Raw genomic sequence first — 14,856 nt, 5'->3', positions numbered from 1 at the left:
TAGGGATCATTCTTATCGAGAAACCTTAGTCATGTCTACTTCCACTTCTCTTAGACAATTACGAACCCAAAGAGAAGAATGGAATTGCACAGAAATATTTACATGTGACACCCCAGAAGATCGAATAGGGTTGGTCCCAGTGAAAATGGCATTAAAATGGGGATGTGAATGTAGAGGATACCATCATACCATTAGTGCGGTACAAGGAAACCTTGCTATAAATTGTAAAGTTATGACCGTTCATAGTCCTGGAAATTTAGTATGGGTATTGGGACATGGACAATGGACATCTCATTTACCCTTGGATGGATTGGCCACACAAATTACCTTAGGGGTACCTACTTTATGTCCATATTGGAAACAGGAAAAAAAAAATTGACGCAGAAAGAGAAGGGTAAGAGAGAGAAAAGGGGTATAAATGAAGACTTGGAAATAATAGGGTTAGATGAGAAAGATGAGTGGCACGAACCCTCTTCTGGAGTTAAATTTGGATGGGTATTAGAATCATTATTCGCACCCATCTCAACTTATAGAAATCAGGAAATGCTGTACAAATTATTAGGACAAACTGAACGGTTAGCTGCAGTAACTAAGAAAGGATTTAAACCTGCAACTTCAGGCTACCACAAGAATGACCATACAAAACAGGATGGCCTTAGATATGATGTTGCTAAAAGAGCATGGTGTTTGTGGGTATCTGAATAATAAAAATGAACATTGTTGTGTGCATATCCCAAACGTTACCCAGGAAGTAGAGAAAGATATTAGCCAATTGGAACAAATTGAGGACAAGGTCCACAATGTTCAAAAAGAGGCAGAACACAATTGGGTTGGAGCAGTATTCAGCTCCCTAGGGATCCAGGTCTCTGGTTGGATATCATCAATTACACAATATGGAATTATGATAATTATCATTGTTGTGATTGCTTTAGTAATGTACAAGGGTTTATTGGGAATGATTATTAAAGAAACTCAACATACACAAAGGGTCATGAAGGCTATAACCCGGAAGGAGGTAATATCTCCAGAAGAAGGGACGCCTCCACCTGCTTATCAAGAGGCTTAAAGGTTGAGCATCCTTGCGAAGGAATAATCGAAGGATGCTCAAAAGGGGGGAATTGTTACAGTTTATAGTAGAAATAAAATAATATTGGTTGTAAAATTTTAAAATGGACGAACTAAGAGTTAGAAGGGGCTCGGGTAGACTAAAACTCTGGGAATAAGTAACTAGTTAAGAGTGAGCTGACCCTTACAAGAACAATGATCAAAGGAGAATAAGGAGTGTGTTGACCCCATCAGCAAAAACATTAATCAAAAGGAGAATAGTTAAGCAAACTGATACCATATACCAAAGATCAAGATAAAATATTGTATCCAGGTGGTGGGCCAGGTGGTAATGACAGCTGAAACGGTAAACCGTGGATTTACAGTTTAAGAGATGACTATCTATTGTTATTTGTAAGATCTATGTGACTGTTTGTCTATTGTTACCTGCATGATCTATGTGACTGTTTGTGACTAAAATTTATGTAACTCTGTACGTGGCCTGTAATGAAAAAGAGTATAAAAGCTGAACCAAAAACGAGGGTCTTCGGAACCCTGACTTGGGACGCTAGTCCTCAGGCTTCCCGGGCCCTGAATAAAGCACCGCATAAACTGACTCTGTTGGTTTGTGTTTTGGTTACGGGCAACACAAGGGAGAAAAGAAGAGAGGGGGGGAAAAAAAAAAAAAAGAGAGAGAGAAAAAGTGCCTGGGGGCACTCCGGGCCGGGGAGGATACTCCCACCGGTGAGGCCTGTGAGGAGCTGCACCTTACAGAAAGGAGGCGCCGGTGGGGAAGCTTCGGGAAGAGGCTTCGCGGCGGCCTCCGAGAAGGAGGGTGCGGGCGGTGCGGGCGGTTTCCCGGCAGGGGGCGCAGAAGAGGCCCCTACAGGAGGATCCGCCTGTGACCGCCCCGTCGCGGCCTTAAACCCTTCCCTTCTCGGAGCCGCCATCAGACCGCGCTGCGGGCGGCGGGGTGGAGGAGGAGGTGGAGGCGGAGGCGGAGAGCAGTCGGGGAGAGGTAGGTTTCCGCAACCCCGGCCCTTGGTACGGAGCGAGCACGGCGTGCAGGGCCTCGCAAGTGCCGGTCAACTCTGGCTGGCAGCGAGCACCGGGCTGAGCCGCGATGGGCCGGACCGGGCCGCGCCGCGGGGCCTGGGCGGCGGCCGCAGGGACCTACCCGGCTTTGGCGGTGGAAGCGGAGCTGCCGGGGGCCGGGAACGCGTTGTCCCGGCGGCGCTGGGCCTGAGGAGGCCGCCCTGCAGCAGGCGGTGGGAGAGGAGCGGCCGGAGCTCCTGGGCAGGCGGGCCCGGGCAGTCTCTGTGCTGTCGTGTTTTTTTTGATGGGCTTTAAGTCGTCCTGTCTGTCGAGGGCGTCGCTGATTTAGAAATTATCGTCAAAAGACATCAGTGTTTCTCATCAGAGTAGGTAATGAGAAGACTTCTGGATACACTCCTTGTCCAGTTTGGCTCACCCCTGGCCCGTGGGGAGAGTGGATCATTTAGCTGAAAGGTTTTCAAATGGAGATGTTTAAAACGGGCTTTTATACTTTGACGTTATTTTACTTTATGGTAATGTGTTATTGTATATGCAATATGTATTGTCTATGTCTTCTAGAGTGGTCTCATCCATTACAGCAAGCTACTGAATTTTTTTAAAAATTTCTCTAATTTGGACCTTGAATTAGATTATGGAATGGATATCTTTGGAGGGATCGCTAAACAAGATTTGTTGCATGTTAGATGAAGTAATTAATGATATACTACCTAATACAAATTCTGTTGCTTTTATTTCCTGTCTCATAATACAGGTTTCTAAATGCAATTGATTTTCCCCTATTTCTGCTATTAATACATTTCTTTCTAATTCATACAAAATACAGTTACTCTTGTGCAAAGGCTGATTTTTACTATTATTCCCAGTGATCACTATATAGTAAAGACAAGGAAGTGGCATTAGGTCCCATTGCTAAAAAACTAATTAGAAATGTTAGAAGAGTTAGATTTGGTTAAAGTTGAAATAATTATTATAAATCTAACCACCCGATTAAAAGCTGCAAATACAGCACTCAGGTGCTTCTGTTAACATATTTTTTTTCAGGGATATTTTGTTTCTTAGTACTGTTTACTCCTTCAGTACACAGGAAATAATTTGACTTGGTACCAGCACAAATCTGCATCTTGTAACCTTTTCCCTCTGATGCAGTGTTTTGTGCCATTTCCTAACAGCATCAGCATTGTGTTTTGTGTTGATTTAAAATCAATTAAAAAACTGATCTTGAACTTAAAATTCCAAGATACTTAACTCTCATACATCAAACCATTCACCAATGTGTACTGCATTTTAGTCCTTGGGTAATCCCATTCATTTACAACCCCATTTTGTAATAAAAATATAGAATCACAGAATGGCTTAGATAGGAAGGGACGTTAAAAATAATCTAAAAATACATCCATTCTGGGCATCTCTTTTTTGTGGGTATAAAAAATTTCTAGGTACAACTGAGGCTATTTAGACTTATCCAGATTGGGAGTTTTCCAGAAGTGTGATATTGCACTCAGTGTGTAAAATCCCAGAAAATTAGGTTTTCACCTGTCACCGGTCTTAAGTAAAGACAAGTGCAGTCACCTGCATCTTAGTAAAGACAGCAAGCATACTGCTGATTTTACTGGTATTAAGATGGACTTTTGCATATGAAGAACCCTTTCTGTCCCAAACTAAATAGTAAACCCAAAGCCCCTTCACTGCAGAATACTTCATTTTAGACAACTTTATATGCTGAAAGAAAAAGAATCTGATTCTTTCCTAGCATCTGGAATTTGGTAATTCAGGCAATTATTTTCTTTTTTTTATTTTTTATTTGCTCCCCCAAATCCTCTGGAAACATGACAATTTACCCTTCCCAGAGTCCTCTGGAAAAAAAAAAAAGCCTCACAATCCAGTCAGAAGCTTGTGGAGCACTTTCATCTAACCCATTTGATTTTTCTTGTGATTGTTGCTTAGAAACACGGCAGTTAAGTAGCCTTAAATGTAGAGTCCATTGCAATGTTTTGGTTTTTCTTATTGGTTACACTGCTGAATCATAGAATCATAGAGGGCTTAGGCTGAAAGGGACCTTAGAGCTCATCTGCTCCAACCTCCCTGCTGTGGGCAGGGACCCCTCTCAACCAGGCAAGGTAGCTCAAAGCCTCATCCAGCCTGGCCTTGAACACCTGCAGGGAGGGGGCATCCATAGCTTCTCTGTGTAATCTGTTCCAGAGTCTCACCACACTTGTGATGAAGAGCTTCTTCCTAAGATCTTGTCTAAACCTATTATCCTTCATTTTAAAGCTATATCCCCTTGTCCTGCCACTGGACACTCCTGTGAAAAGTACCTCTCCAGCCTTCCTGTAGGTTCTGTTCAGGTATTAGAAGGCACCTATGAAGACCGTCTGGAGTCTCCTCTTCTTCAGGCTGAGCAATGCCAGCTCCCTCAGCCTCTCCTTGTAGCAGAGATGCTTGAGCCCTAATACCACATTAGTACTGAGAGATTCAGTGACTGCACTTGACTCTTTTACTAAACATCCTAAGCGATACTTACCACTTGAAGTGTAGTCCTGGTCATAGGAGTAAGTTTAAATTTGTCTGCTGACATTGTGTGCTTGTGGTGACTGTAGTTAATAGAAGTACAGATAAGTTGTGACTGAACAGGTACTGAACAGAAGCAGTTTGGCTTTACGTGATTTATATTTGATTTTCCCAGTGTAAATTCTCATGTCAAGCATCACATTTGCCATTAATCTCTGTGCAGACTCCCTTTGGCTGCTGTTTTTTGTCTTGCAGCCCTAAAATACCTTGTGAAAGCATTGGAAGAAGCATTGTTGTTATTATTTTTAAATAGGTGACTTCAAGGCTCCAATATGGCAGTCTTCACAAAAATACTAAATTTACTTATACTCCCCCAAAGAAGTCACAGGCCCATCAACATCTTTCATTAATTAATTTGCAGCCAGGACTCAGAGTGCATGCTTTTAATATTACCAAGTTAAATTATCTTGGCTGCAGCTTTTTATTCACTGCAGAAAGCAATACATTAATATTCTGATTAGGTGCAGATTACTTTTTTGATGTATCAAGCAATGCAGCAAGATTACTAAGGTTCAGAGCACAGCATTTTGCATTTAGTTAATATTCTTACTGGCATATGTGAAGTTGAAACAGCATAATGTATTTATGTGAGCTTTTGTGTTAGGGACTTTAGAAGATGCTTTTCATCAAGAAAACATGGTTATTGTTTTTGTCTAATCAAGCTACACCTTTTGAACTTGCAGTGCTTCTGGCCTGCCACAAAATAAACTATTTTTCTGATTAACGTTTTGCCTCTGTGAACATAGAAATGGATGAAGAGGTGTATGATTGAAGAATCACATTTGTTACCATTTTAATCACATTCAGTTTCATGTAACTTGCCATAAAACAGTGAAACATTTAAATTTTTACTGTAACAGGATGGTGATGCTTTGTTTTCTGAGCAGAACACTGCAACTAGCAAGACATTCATCACTGTGGAGACAGCTCTGTTCAGCCAGTGCAAATAAACCAGTGTTGACTTTATTCACCAAGGTAAGAGTTGGTTACAAAATAAAGCTAGGCAAGGTTGTGTATTTATTAGCTTTGAAATACATTAATTCCACATGAAATGGCTTGGCCATGCTTTTTGTCCCCTTCAAATCTATATAATATTGGAATTTTTGCTTTGGCTGTGTCTTTTCCTCCAGGCATTACAGCTAGCAAATGAGTAGTTACAACCAATAAATGAAGATTTCAAGATAGTTGTATCTCAGTGACACAATGGTCCATTTAGTAGTTGGAAATCGGTGTCTGCCTGCCAGTGCATCATCCTGGAAATGGAGAACAAAGACGTTACTGGCCCACGACAAGCATCAAGAGCCAAAGTAATCTCTCCAAATCACTTGTGTTTAGTTTCAGCACTATCTGTGTGACTGGAAATATACCCAAGTAGTGCTGGTAGCACAGAAGGGAAAAGGAGATAGTGCTTTACCCTCTTTTTGCTTCATTGGCTATGTAATGCTAATGGGAATAAAATGCAGGGAAAGGTTTGTGTCATGAGCTGATAGGATTCTTAGGTGTATGTGGAAAACGTGATGAGCAGAAATGGTCATTTGTGAACTGTCACCTTTCATGAGTTCTCATGAAGTATGTGTTATCTACAGAGGTCTGCACTTTTAGGTAGGATGGCACATGATGGGTTATGCTATGCTTACATGATCTGTTGCCTTCAACAGAGTGACTAGAAATGCAAAGTGCTGAGAATTTTGATGTCAGTATGGCAGTATTTGTTGGAGATGGATGTAACTAAAACATTTCTTCCTACTCCACAATGTTTATTTATTCCATCTCTAGCCATGGCGTTTAGACTGTAATATATGAATATATTAAAAAATAAAAGGTTACCATCTGTTTATTAATCAGAGCAATGCATTCCATAAGAGCTATAGTTTAAAATTACATGTCTTTTTCCCCCAGCCTGATTCAGCATCAATTTATTCATAATCCAAGTGTTATAAGGTAGGGAATAACGGGCTTACTTTTGGATAAAGCTCATTGTATGATTTTTTCTTAAAATTTTTACTAGCAAGGCATTGCATGAAAAGAAATTCTCTAATAGCAGAGTTCAAGCAGTTCTCTGAAGTGGCCTCTCGTTGAGTGTGTTTTTAACTGAATGTTTTTCATGTCTGATAGCACTAGTAATTGCAAAGCAAAATACAGACTACTCTTAAATAACCTTCACCTCACTGTAAGTCTACACTATAACTCATTTTCCCCTCCTTCCTATTGTTAAGGAGAAGGCAGGAGGACACGGACTTCTGCAGCAACTAAAAACTATAGAAACTAGCACTCCATTCACAGTTTTGTTTTATGCCAAAAGATGCATTCATGCAACAACTCTACCGAATTTTTTTGGTTTGTTTTTCCAAGGTTACTATTAGATCTTCTATCTATCCCTGCTGTGCAACTGTTTGAGTGCTTACGCCAGCACAAAAGAAGCAGTCACGGGAAATGGGTCTGCTTCTGCCAGTATCGGTGCCAGTTTAAAATGACCACAAAACTGCAGTCTAAGTATGCAGCATAAATGGCAACTATCTGTAGAAATAAAATTGTGTCTTCCACTTGTATTGTCTAACAGATCTAGTAACTAGCACATAGAATCATAGAATCATAGAATCCTAGGGGTTGGAAGGGACCTCGAAAGATCATCTAGTCCAACCCCCCCTGCCAGAGCAGGGCCACCTAGAGTACATTGCGCAGGAACGTGTCCAAGCGGGTTTTGAATGTCTCCAGTGAAGGAGACTCCACAACCTCCCTGGGCAGCCTGTTCCAGGGCTCTGTCACTCTTACAGTAAAAAAATTTTTTCGAATATTCAACTTGAACCTCCTATGCTCCAATTTACACCCATTACCCCTTGTCCTATCACTGGTAGTCACTGAGAAAAGCCTAACTCCATCTCCCTGACACTCGCTCCTTACATATTTGAAAACATTGATGAGGTCACCCCTCAGTCTCCTTTTCTCCAAACTAAAGAGACCCAGCTCCCTCAGCCTTTCCTCATAAGGGAGATGTTCCACTCCCTTAATCATCTTCGTAGCTCTGCGCTGGACTCTTTCAAGCACTTCCCTGTCCTTCTTGAACTGAGGGGCCCAGAACTGGACACAATATTCCAGGTGCGGCCTCACCAATGCAGAATAGAGGGGGAGGAGAACCTCTCTTGACCTGCTAACCACACCCTTCCTAATGCACCCCAGGATGCCATTGGCCTTCTTGGCCACAAGGGCACATTGCTGGCTCATGGTCATCCTCTTGTCTACCAGGACCCCCAGGTCTCTTTCACCTACACTGCTCTCCAGCAGGTCAGCCCCCAACCTATACTGGGACATCGTGTTGTTCTTCCCCAAATGCAAAACTCTACACTTCCCCTTGTTGAACTTCATCATGTTTCTCTCTGCCCAACTCTCTAGCCTGTCTAAGTCTCTCTGAATGGCAGCACGGCCTTCCGGTGTGTCAGCCACTCCTCCCAGCTTAGTGTCATCAGCAAACTTGCTGAGGGTACACTCTATACCCTCATCCAAGTCGTTGATGAAGATATTGAACAACACCGGTCCCAGTACCGACCCCTGAGGGACTCCACTAGCACAGCATATGTCAGTTTGGAAAAGGATTTTTAGTACCTCAGCAGTAGGAATCCCTTTTGTCACTCCAATACACATCTGAGAGAGAAGGTTGTCTAAGATAGCTTTATCCAGGCAAATTAGTTACAAATTAGGATAAAGCAAGTGATGGCAGAGACTTACTGTTACGCTGTTCTACAGAAAAATACGTACAAATATAATTGTACTGTTCAAACAGATTTCGCTGTTAGTTAAAATAATTCAGTGTCAGAATATAAACCAATTCTAATCTTATTAATACATGCAGTGCTTAAGCTTGCCATCAGGAGTAAAAACATGTTCTGTACTGAGCATCAGCTTAGCTTGTCAAGTGCTTTTATGTGACTGTTAAGCTAGAAAGCTTTCCACAAGCATGGGGAACTGGGTATGTCCTACTTTAACTGTAAGGAGCCTGGCATGTTACAAAACAGATATGCAAGACTTTGGGATGATCCTTTCAGTCACCCATATCAGATCTACCAGTCCCTCCAAAAGCAGCACAAACTAGCAAGAACACAGCACTTCTGGCCTTCATCATCTTGCCTAAGTTCTCAGAGCATAAAAACTTCTCTGTTTTGTAAAGGCAATTTAGATTACATGTGTATTAAAAGTTGAGTATTTAATCCAAATTGATTCGTGTGCTGCAAATAAGAAGTCACTGTTTCAGATCAACTCCATGTTTAAACAAGCTCTATAAAGACCTTAAGTGGGAGAGTGAGGAGAAGGTCTTTTCCAGCTGTGAGAGGTCCTTCATGGCAGAAGGACAGAACTGTTACCTTCACCACTTTATGCTTTGCAATGTGAATTCTAGGCCAAATTTTGCCATTACAAACACTGAAACAACATGCCTTCAGGTGAGTCAGTTCTTCAGGTATGCACTGCTCTAATGATCATGATGCATGATCAGCAGAAGTCAGTTGTACCACTGCAGTGGAAGACAAGGGAGTTTTGAAAGGTTGTATGTTTTCTTTGACCCCATCACAGGTTAAAACACTGCAGCTGTTTGACAGTTCTCCATGCTGAGGTTACTATCCTCCCAGCTCTGTAGGTTAGAGGATTATGCCAGGTTGTCTTTGGTCACCTTCTTTTGCTGTTTTAACTGACCCAAGTGACTGGATCTGAAACAGATAAGCAGTCTTCCTTATTCTCCTTCTATCAAGGGAAGTTGTTTTTTCAAGTGCAGTACCTGCAGTTGTTTTCAGCTGGTGATGCAATGCTTTGAATGTTCATTGCTGCTGACCAAAAGAAGGGGTCTCTCCATGACCTTCCAAATCATGACCTTTCAAACCATGACCTTGCATCAGCCTTTGAAAGAGCTGTTGCAGACTCTACTAAACTTGCACCATGAGCAAATGGGAAATAATTAAATTCTGTGGTTGAATTTTCTTTTCATCCATGTTGCAATGATAAAGATTGAGAAAGCACTAAGACAGGATAGTATGGGGGGAGGAAAACCATGTTCACAGTAATGATCTCTCCTTTCTGTGTATGTTACTTTACAGTACAAATGATTTGTGTGTTTTACTGACTGCTTTACTTTCCTTTAGAAACTATGCCCACTATGTGATGAAGCAAAAGAAGTGCTTGAGCCATATAAGAGAAGGGTAATGTATTGCAGTACTGTATACATTTTCTACATAGAAAGAACAGCTAATAGAATTCTTTGTAAATGAAAATTGCTTGGTTTTATTTGCATCTTTTTACTCTTTCATGGGTGACCTCTTCAAGATCATTTCAACAGTGATTTCCATAAAACTCATTATTCAGAAACATTTTGTGACACTAGTTCTCCACTTAAGTATTGGAAAATTAAACCAATACACACCTTGTCACAATAGTTTTAAAGACCATTGCTTTTGTAAATACTCTTGCCTTGTCTGATAGAGGAGTTTGCAACTTGTATGCATCAGGTAATGATACAATTTGGGAAGGATGTTAGTAAGTGGGTCTTCTAATGTTTGGACTATATATGATAGCAATTTTGTCATTCTTCAGCCAGGTTTTGATCTCTTGAAAGAAGAAACTTAACAGAAGTATTAAGAGGTGTTGCACTCCGCTGCCTAACAGCAGCTGTTGTGTTGCCAGCTGCGTATTTGTTGATGGTGGAGCTCACAGGAGTGTGGTTCTGCACAGAGGATCAAGAATATTTTCATGGACTAGCGAGAGAGTCCCTTGTGGACATGCAGCCAAGGCCTGTGGCTGCATACATTGTGTACCCACAAAACAGCCAATTCTCTGCAAGATGGCAAAATAAATCCAAAAGCATGAAAAAAAAAAAAAAAGTTAATCAAAAGACAAGCAGGTACTGCTTTTCAGTGTTCAGCAGATACTAACATTTTGTTTTTGTCAGTTTATTTTTCAGGAGGTGGATATTACACTTCCAGAGAACGTGTCATGGTATGATAAATACAAGTATGACATACCTGTTTTTCATTTAAATGGAAAGTTCCTAATGAAGCATCGAGTAGACATTCAAAAGTTTGAGGACCAGCTTATGAAGCTGGAGTTGGAAAATGATCAAAACCAATGAAGAAAACGCAGCTACTATCATGCAGATCCAAAAGGACTGTACAATGTAAACTGTGTGATAAAGCAGTATTCACTATCTGGCCTTCATTTCTAAGAACATATGGTACCAGTGTCCTAAAAAATTCCAGGAACTTGTATTACATATTGTATTAATCATCCAGCCCAGTTGTGCCAGTAGCTATCTCCTTTGTATCTTTCATTTGCTGCTATCCTAGGCTGCCTTTTAACACAATAAATGATGTTCTGTAACAGCAGATAAAGTGATACGTCTTTGTACTGGGTTTTCATGGGTTTGTACTACGTTTTGGTAGCAGGATGCTACAGGGATGGCTTCTCTGAGAAGTTGCAAGCTTCCCTTGTGCCTGACAGAGCCAACTCCCAAGACAGACCCACTACTGGCCAAGGCAAGCGCATCAGTGGTGGTGGTAACACCTCTGGGATAACATATTTAAGAGAAAAAACTACTGGGCAGTAGCAGCAGGAGAGAGGAGTAAGAATATGTGAGAATAACAACTCTGCAGACACCAAGGTCAGTGAGATAGGATGGTAAAGTGCTCCAGACTCTAGAGCAGAGATTTCCCTGCTGCCCTTGGTGAAAACCTTGGTGAGGCAGATTGTCCACCTGCAGCCTGTGGAGGACCCCACGGTGGACCAAGCTGGTGGATGAGCGAAGAAGGTTTTGACTCCTTGGGAAGCACATGCTGGAGCAAATTATTGGCAGAACCTGTGAGCCCATGGAGAGAGAGAAGTCCATGCTGCAGGAGATTTGCTGGCAGGACTTGTAACTTCCAATGCTGGAGCAGTCTGTTCCTGAAGAACTGCACACTGTGGAAGGGACGCACACTGGAGCAGGTTGTGAAGATGTGCAGCTCATGGGAGGGATCCTGTTGGAGAAGTTAGTGGAGGACTGTCTTGCATGAGAGGGACTCCATGCTGGAGCAGTGCAAGAGTGAGGTGGAAGGAGCAGCAGAGACAATGTATGATGGACTGACCACATCACCCACTCCCTGTCCCGCTGCACTGTGGGAGAAAAGGTAGAAGAAAATTGGGAGTAAAGTTAGGCCTGGGAGGAAAGGAGAGATCGGGGGAGTTTTTTTCAAGATTTGGTTTTATTTCATGTTATCCTACTCTGATGTGATTTGTAATAAATTAACCTAATTTCCCCAAGTCTGTTTTGCCTGTGACTGCAGCTGATGAATTATCTCTCCCTAGTCCTATCTTAACCCTGTAGCCTTTTGTTTTATTTTCTTTACCGTGTCCAGTTGAGGAGAGGAGGGATGGAGCTGGTTTGGTGGGTACCTGGCATCCAGACAGCGTTAACCCACAACTTTTCAATATTGTTAGTATACATAAGCTGTAATACTCCTTGAAGAAGAGTAGCAGTAAATCCTAAGAGTTAATTTAAAATGGAGAAGAGGGCATTGACTTGGGATACTTGATTAAAGACAGCATACTCTCACTGAAACAGAGTCATCCCTTCAGAACAACCATCACACTTTGATATAACTGTTATACATGAGCACTGAATAATTCATTGTTCTTCTAATGGGGTGAATGAATGTTGCACTTCAGTCTATTTTATGTACTAAAGCAAGCTTTGAGCTCCTTGATACTTGAGTTATGCACAGTCAAAAGAAAAAAAATAAACCACCTAGCGTGAACTATAGTTGAGCTGAAAGAACCAAATGTTAATGAAAACAGCATTTATCAGCTCCAATATGTCTCTCTGTATGCTGCTAATTTCAGGTTATATAAAAAAAGTAAGAAACCCTGAGATGTCTCTAAAATGTTCCTGGCTTAAGATGTGGGACTTCTCCCCTAGACTCCAGATCATTTTTTAAAACAAGTCCATGCTACTATGGATGGTCTCTTGCCCTGCTTTGGGATGCTTGTGGCATAATTCTCTGTCATTGTAAATTCAGTAAACAGAGAAAATCAGTCATATTATGGGAACAGTGCTTGGTCCCATGGACTAGAGTTCTCTTGTAATTGAGTTCAGTCTTTACACTTTCTGACAGAGAGGAATCACGGTTCAGTTCTGTCTGCAGTACAACTGCAAATCTATTTATCATATGGCAGGAGCAGCCTTGTACCGAGGGTTACATGCATCACTGTGCATGTGTTAGTGCATCATTGACAAGTCAGGGATATGAAGTAGATAGAATACCTTGGTTAAATATACCTAGGAGGCGAAAGGTAGATTAAGGAATAGTGTACTAGTTGTTTTAGATTGAGTAGTCTGTAATAAGCACTGAAGACAGCTACTAATACTTTTTTTCTACTTAGATTCTGTAACATGGAAACTATGCATACCTGCTGCATGTCTGTTGTTTTTACTGTTGTGGAACTTTGTCTTTGCTTATCAGTAGGAATCACCTGTCAGGTGTGTCTTCAGAGGGGGAGAAATCTATCACCATACCCAGTTAGAAAAGCAAACTAAAATTCACTATTATTTATTACCAATTAAAGTTCCTAATGCTTTTGGAATATGGTTCAGAAAGAAGACAGCTGATCTGCTATGGTGAAAGTGGGCAGCTGTCATATACCCCATTCTAGAATTACGTTAGCATTTAACAGGTCACTTGCAACCCAGTTCTGATGTATTCTGCAAGATAAAAAACATTTGGGCAGTGGAAGGCGAGAAATTAAAACTTCAGTTGCTCTAGTTCAGCAGCTTGAGTTAGTTCAGGAAGGGCTCTGAAAGTCTTCAGGAGTTTCCACGAGGTGTAGAGCTGTGCCCTTTTTATAGCAGAGAACTTTAGTAAATTCAGCCACATAATCTAATCCCTGCGATTCATGGGACTTCAGAAACTTATATTTCATAGCACTTAATGCTCATCAAGAGCTCTTGAAAAAGATAGTGGCATCAAACTGGATGTAGAGATGCATAGACTGAGGAATTACTAAAAATAATCAGCTGAATCTTCCCAGGAGCAAGTGGCTGAACTTGAGTAACCTGGCAAAACATTAAATGTGATGCTTTCCCCAGCAGGAAGGAGAAAAAAAAAAAAAAAAAAAAAAGCAAAACTTTAAATAGCAAGATTATTCTTGAATAGGATATTGCATTATAGATTTACCCTATAAACAGTGCTTTTCATCTTCATGGACAGAACAGACCCCAGAGACAAAATACCTGATATACATTCTCAGCTAATAATGCTACAGTCAGTTTTCTAACTGTACTACTGTTAAATAACAGGACTGAATTACCCCTGCGTCAGCACACGGGTGCCATTTTGGCTTCTATAATCTGAATCGGTTTCAGAAGGCCCAGATTTTTTTCTTACTGAGGTTTTGTAATAAAAGAATTAGCATACAGCACTTTTCAACTGTAGTTCAAGCACTTTTCTAAAATACAGCATTATTATCTCAAATGAATGGAGGACAGAGGTCATGTGGACTTACCCCATTTCCCAATATATATCACTAACAGAGGCTAGAATAGCCATCAGAAAGCAATTTGCCTTTTTTATTAGTTTTAGTAAGTTCTCTTTTGGAAAGGAAAAAAAAAGGGAAGCAAAAGGCAAACAATATATAAGAGATGATGGATCTCTACTTCCTTATTCATTCCAACTGTGGAGGTTTTCTTTGGTGGTAAGTGCCAGATTTCTCCACCAGCTACCCTTATTTTGTAAAGGAAATGAAAACAGAATTTTTGTAATATCTTTTCTCTATGGTGTAGCCTTTATCAGTGAAATGGAGTTTTTCCATTAGCTGACATGTCAATATGGAGTGTTGGTGGCACACCTCAGAGAAGGAGGTATGCTGTAATCATTTTCACATAAAAGCACCCACCAGAGGACAAGGTGGTGAGCAAGGGACTGAAGGTTTATTTTAGACCATAGTGGCTACTGCATGCTTCTCGTTGCAAAATTAGGTTGTGCCAAGGTTGCTGCAAATGTTATTCCCTTCTCTGTTACCTTCTCCAAACAATATAAAATACTGAACTAAAAATTCCAGACCATCTTCTGAAGCAAGCACCTCTGCTAAGAGGAATAGTAAGGCATTCAGATCTTCTAAGTAACAGATCAGACAGAGAAGTGTTTCAGTGTCATTTTCCATCTCTCAGTCCTAAAGTCT

General features: G+C 41.0%; 1 protein-coding gene across 2 annotated transcripts; it reads left to right on the top strand.

The window, feature by feature from the left end:
* The first annotated feature begins 1,928 nt into the window (after positions 1-1,928).
* Positions 1,929-11,943, top strand: CZH5orf63 (chromosome Z C5orf63 homolog). 2 transcript variants are annotated; one of them, XM_030467927.1, is made up of 4 exons: positions 1,929-2,062; positions 5,529-5,643; positions 9,795-9,851; positions 10,598-11,943. In XM_030467927.1, the coding sequence occupies exons 2-4, from the start codon at positions 5,530-5,532 to the stop codon at positions 10,775-10,777; spliced, it is 351 nt and encodes a 116-aa protein (XP_030323787.1). In that variant the 5' UTR covers positions 1,929-2,062; position 5,529; the 3' UTR covers positions 10,778-11,943. The 2 variants fall into 2 exon arrangements, with proteins under 2 accessions (XP_030323787.1, XP_030323788.1); XM_030467928.1 differs by lacking the exon at positions 1,929-2,062 and adding an exon at positions 2,345-2,469.
* The last annotated feature ends 2,913 nt before the right edge of the window (positions 11,944-14,856 follow it).

The sequence above is a fragment of the Calypte anna genome, chromosome Z (genome assembly GCF_003957555.1).
Source record: "Calypte anna isolate BGI_N300 chromosome Z, bCalAnn1_v1.p, whole genome shotgun sequence".
In the NCBI taxonomy this organism is placed as follows: domain Eukaryota; kingdom Metazoa; phylum Chordata; class Aves; order Apodiformes; family Trochilidae; genus Calypte; species Calypte anna.
This window is presented reverse-complemented; position numbering and strand designations above follow the sequence as displayed.

What these genes read in the sequence shown, in the direction of transcription:
- CZH5orf63 (XM_030467927.1), top strand. Translation starts at nt 5,530, where the DNA reads ATGGTGATGCTTTGTTTTCTGAGCAGAACACTGCAACTAGCAAGACAT. An exon ending in TGTTGACTTTATTCACCAAG is followed by an intron (nt 5,644 to 9,794) that starts GTAAGAGTTGGT and finishes ACTTTCCTTTAG; the next exon opens with AAACTATGCCCACTATGTGA. An exon ending in TTGAGCCATATAAGAGAAGG is followed by an intron (nt 9,852 to 10,597) that starts GTAATGTATTGC and finishes TGTTTTTGTCAG; the next exon opens with TTTATTTTTCAGGAGGTGGA.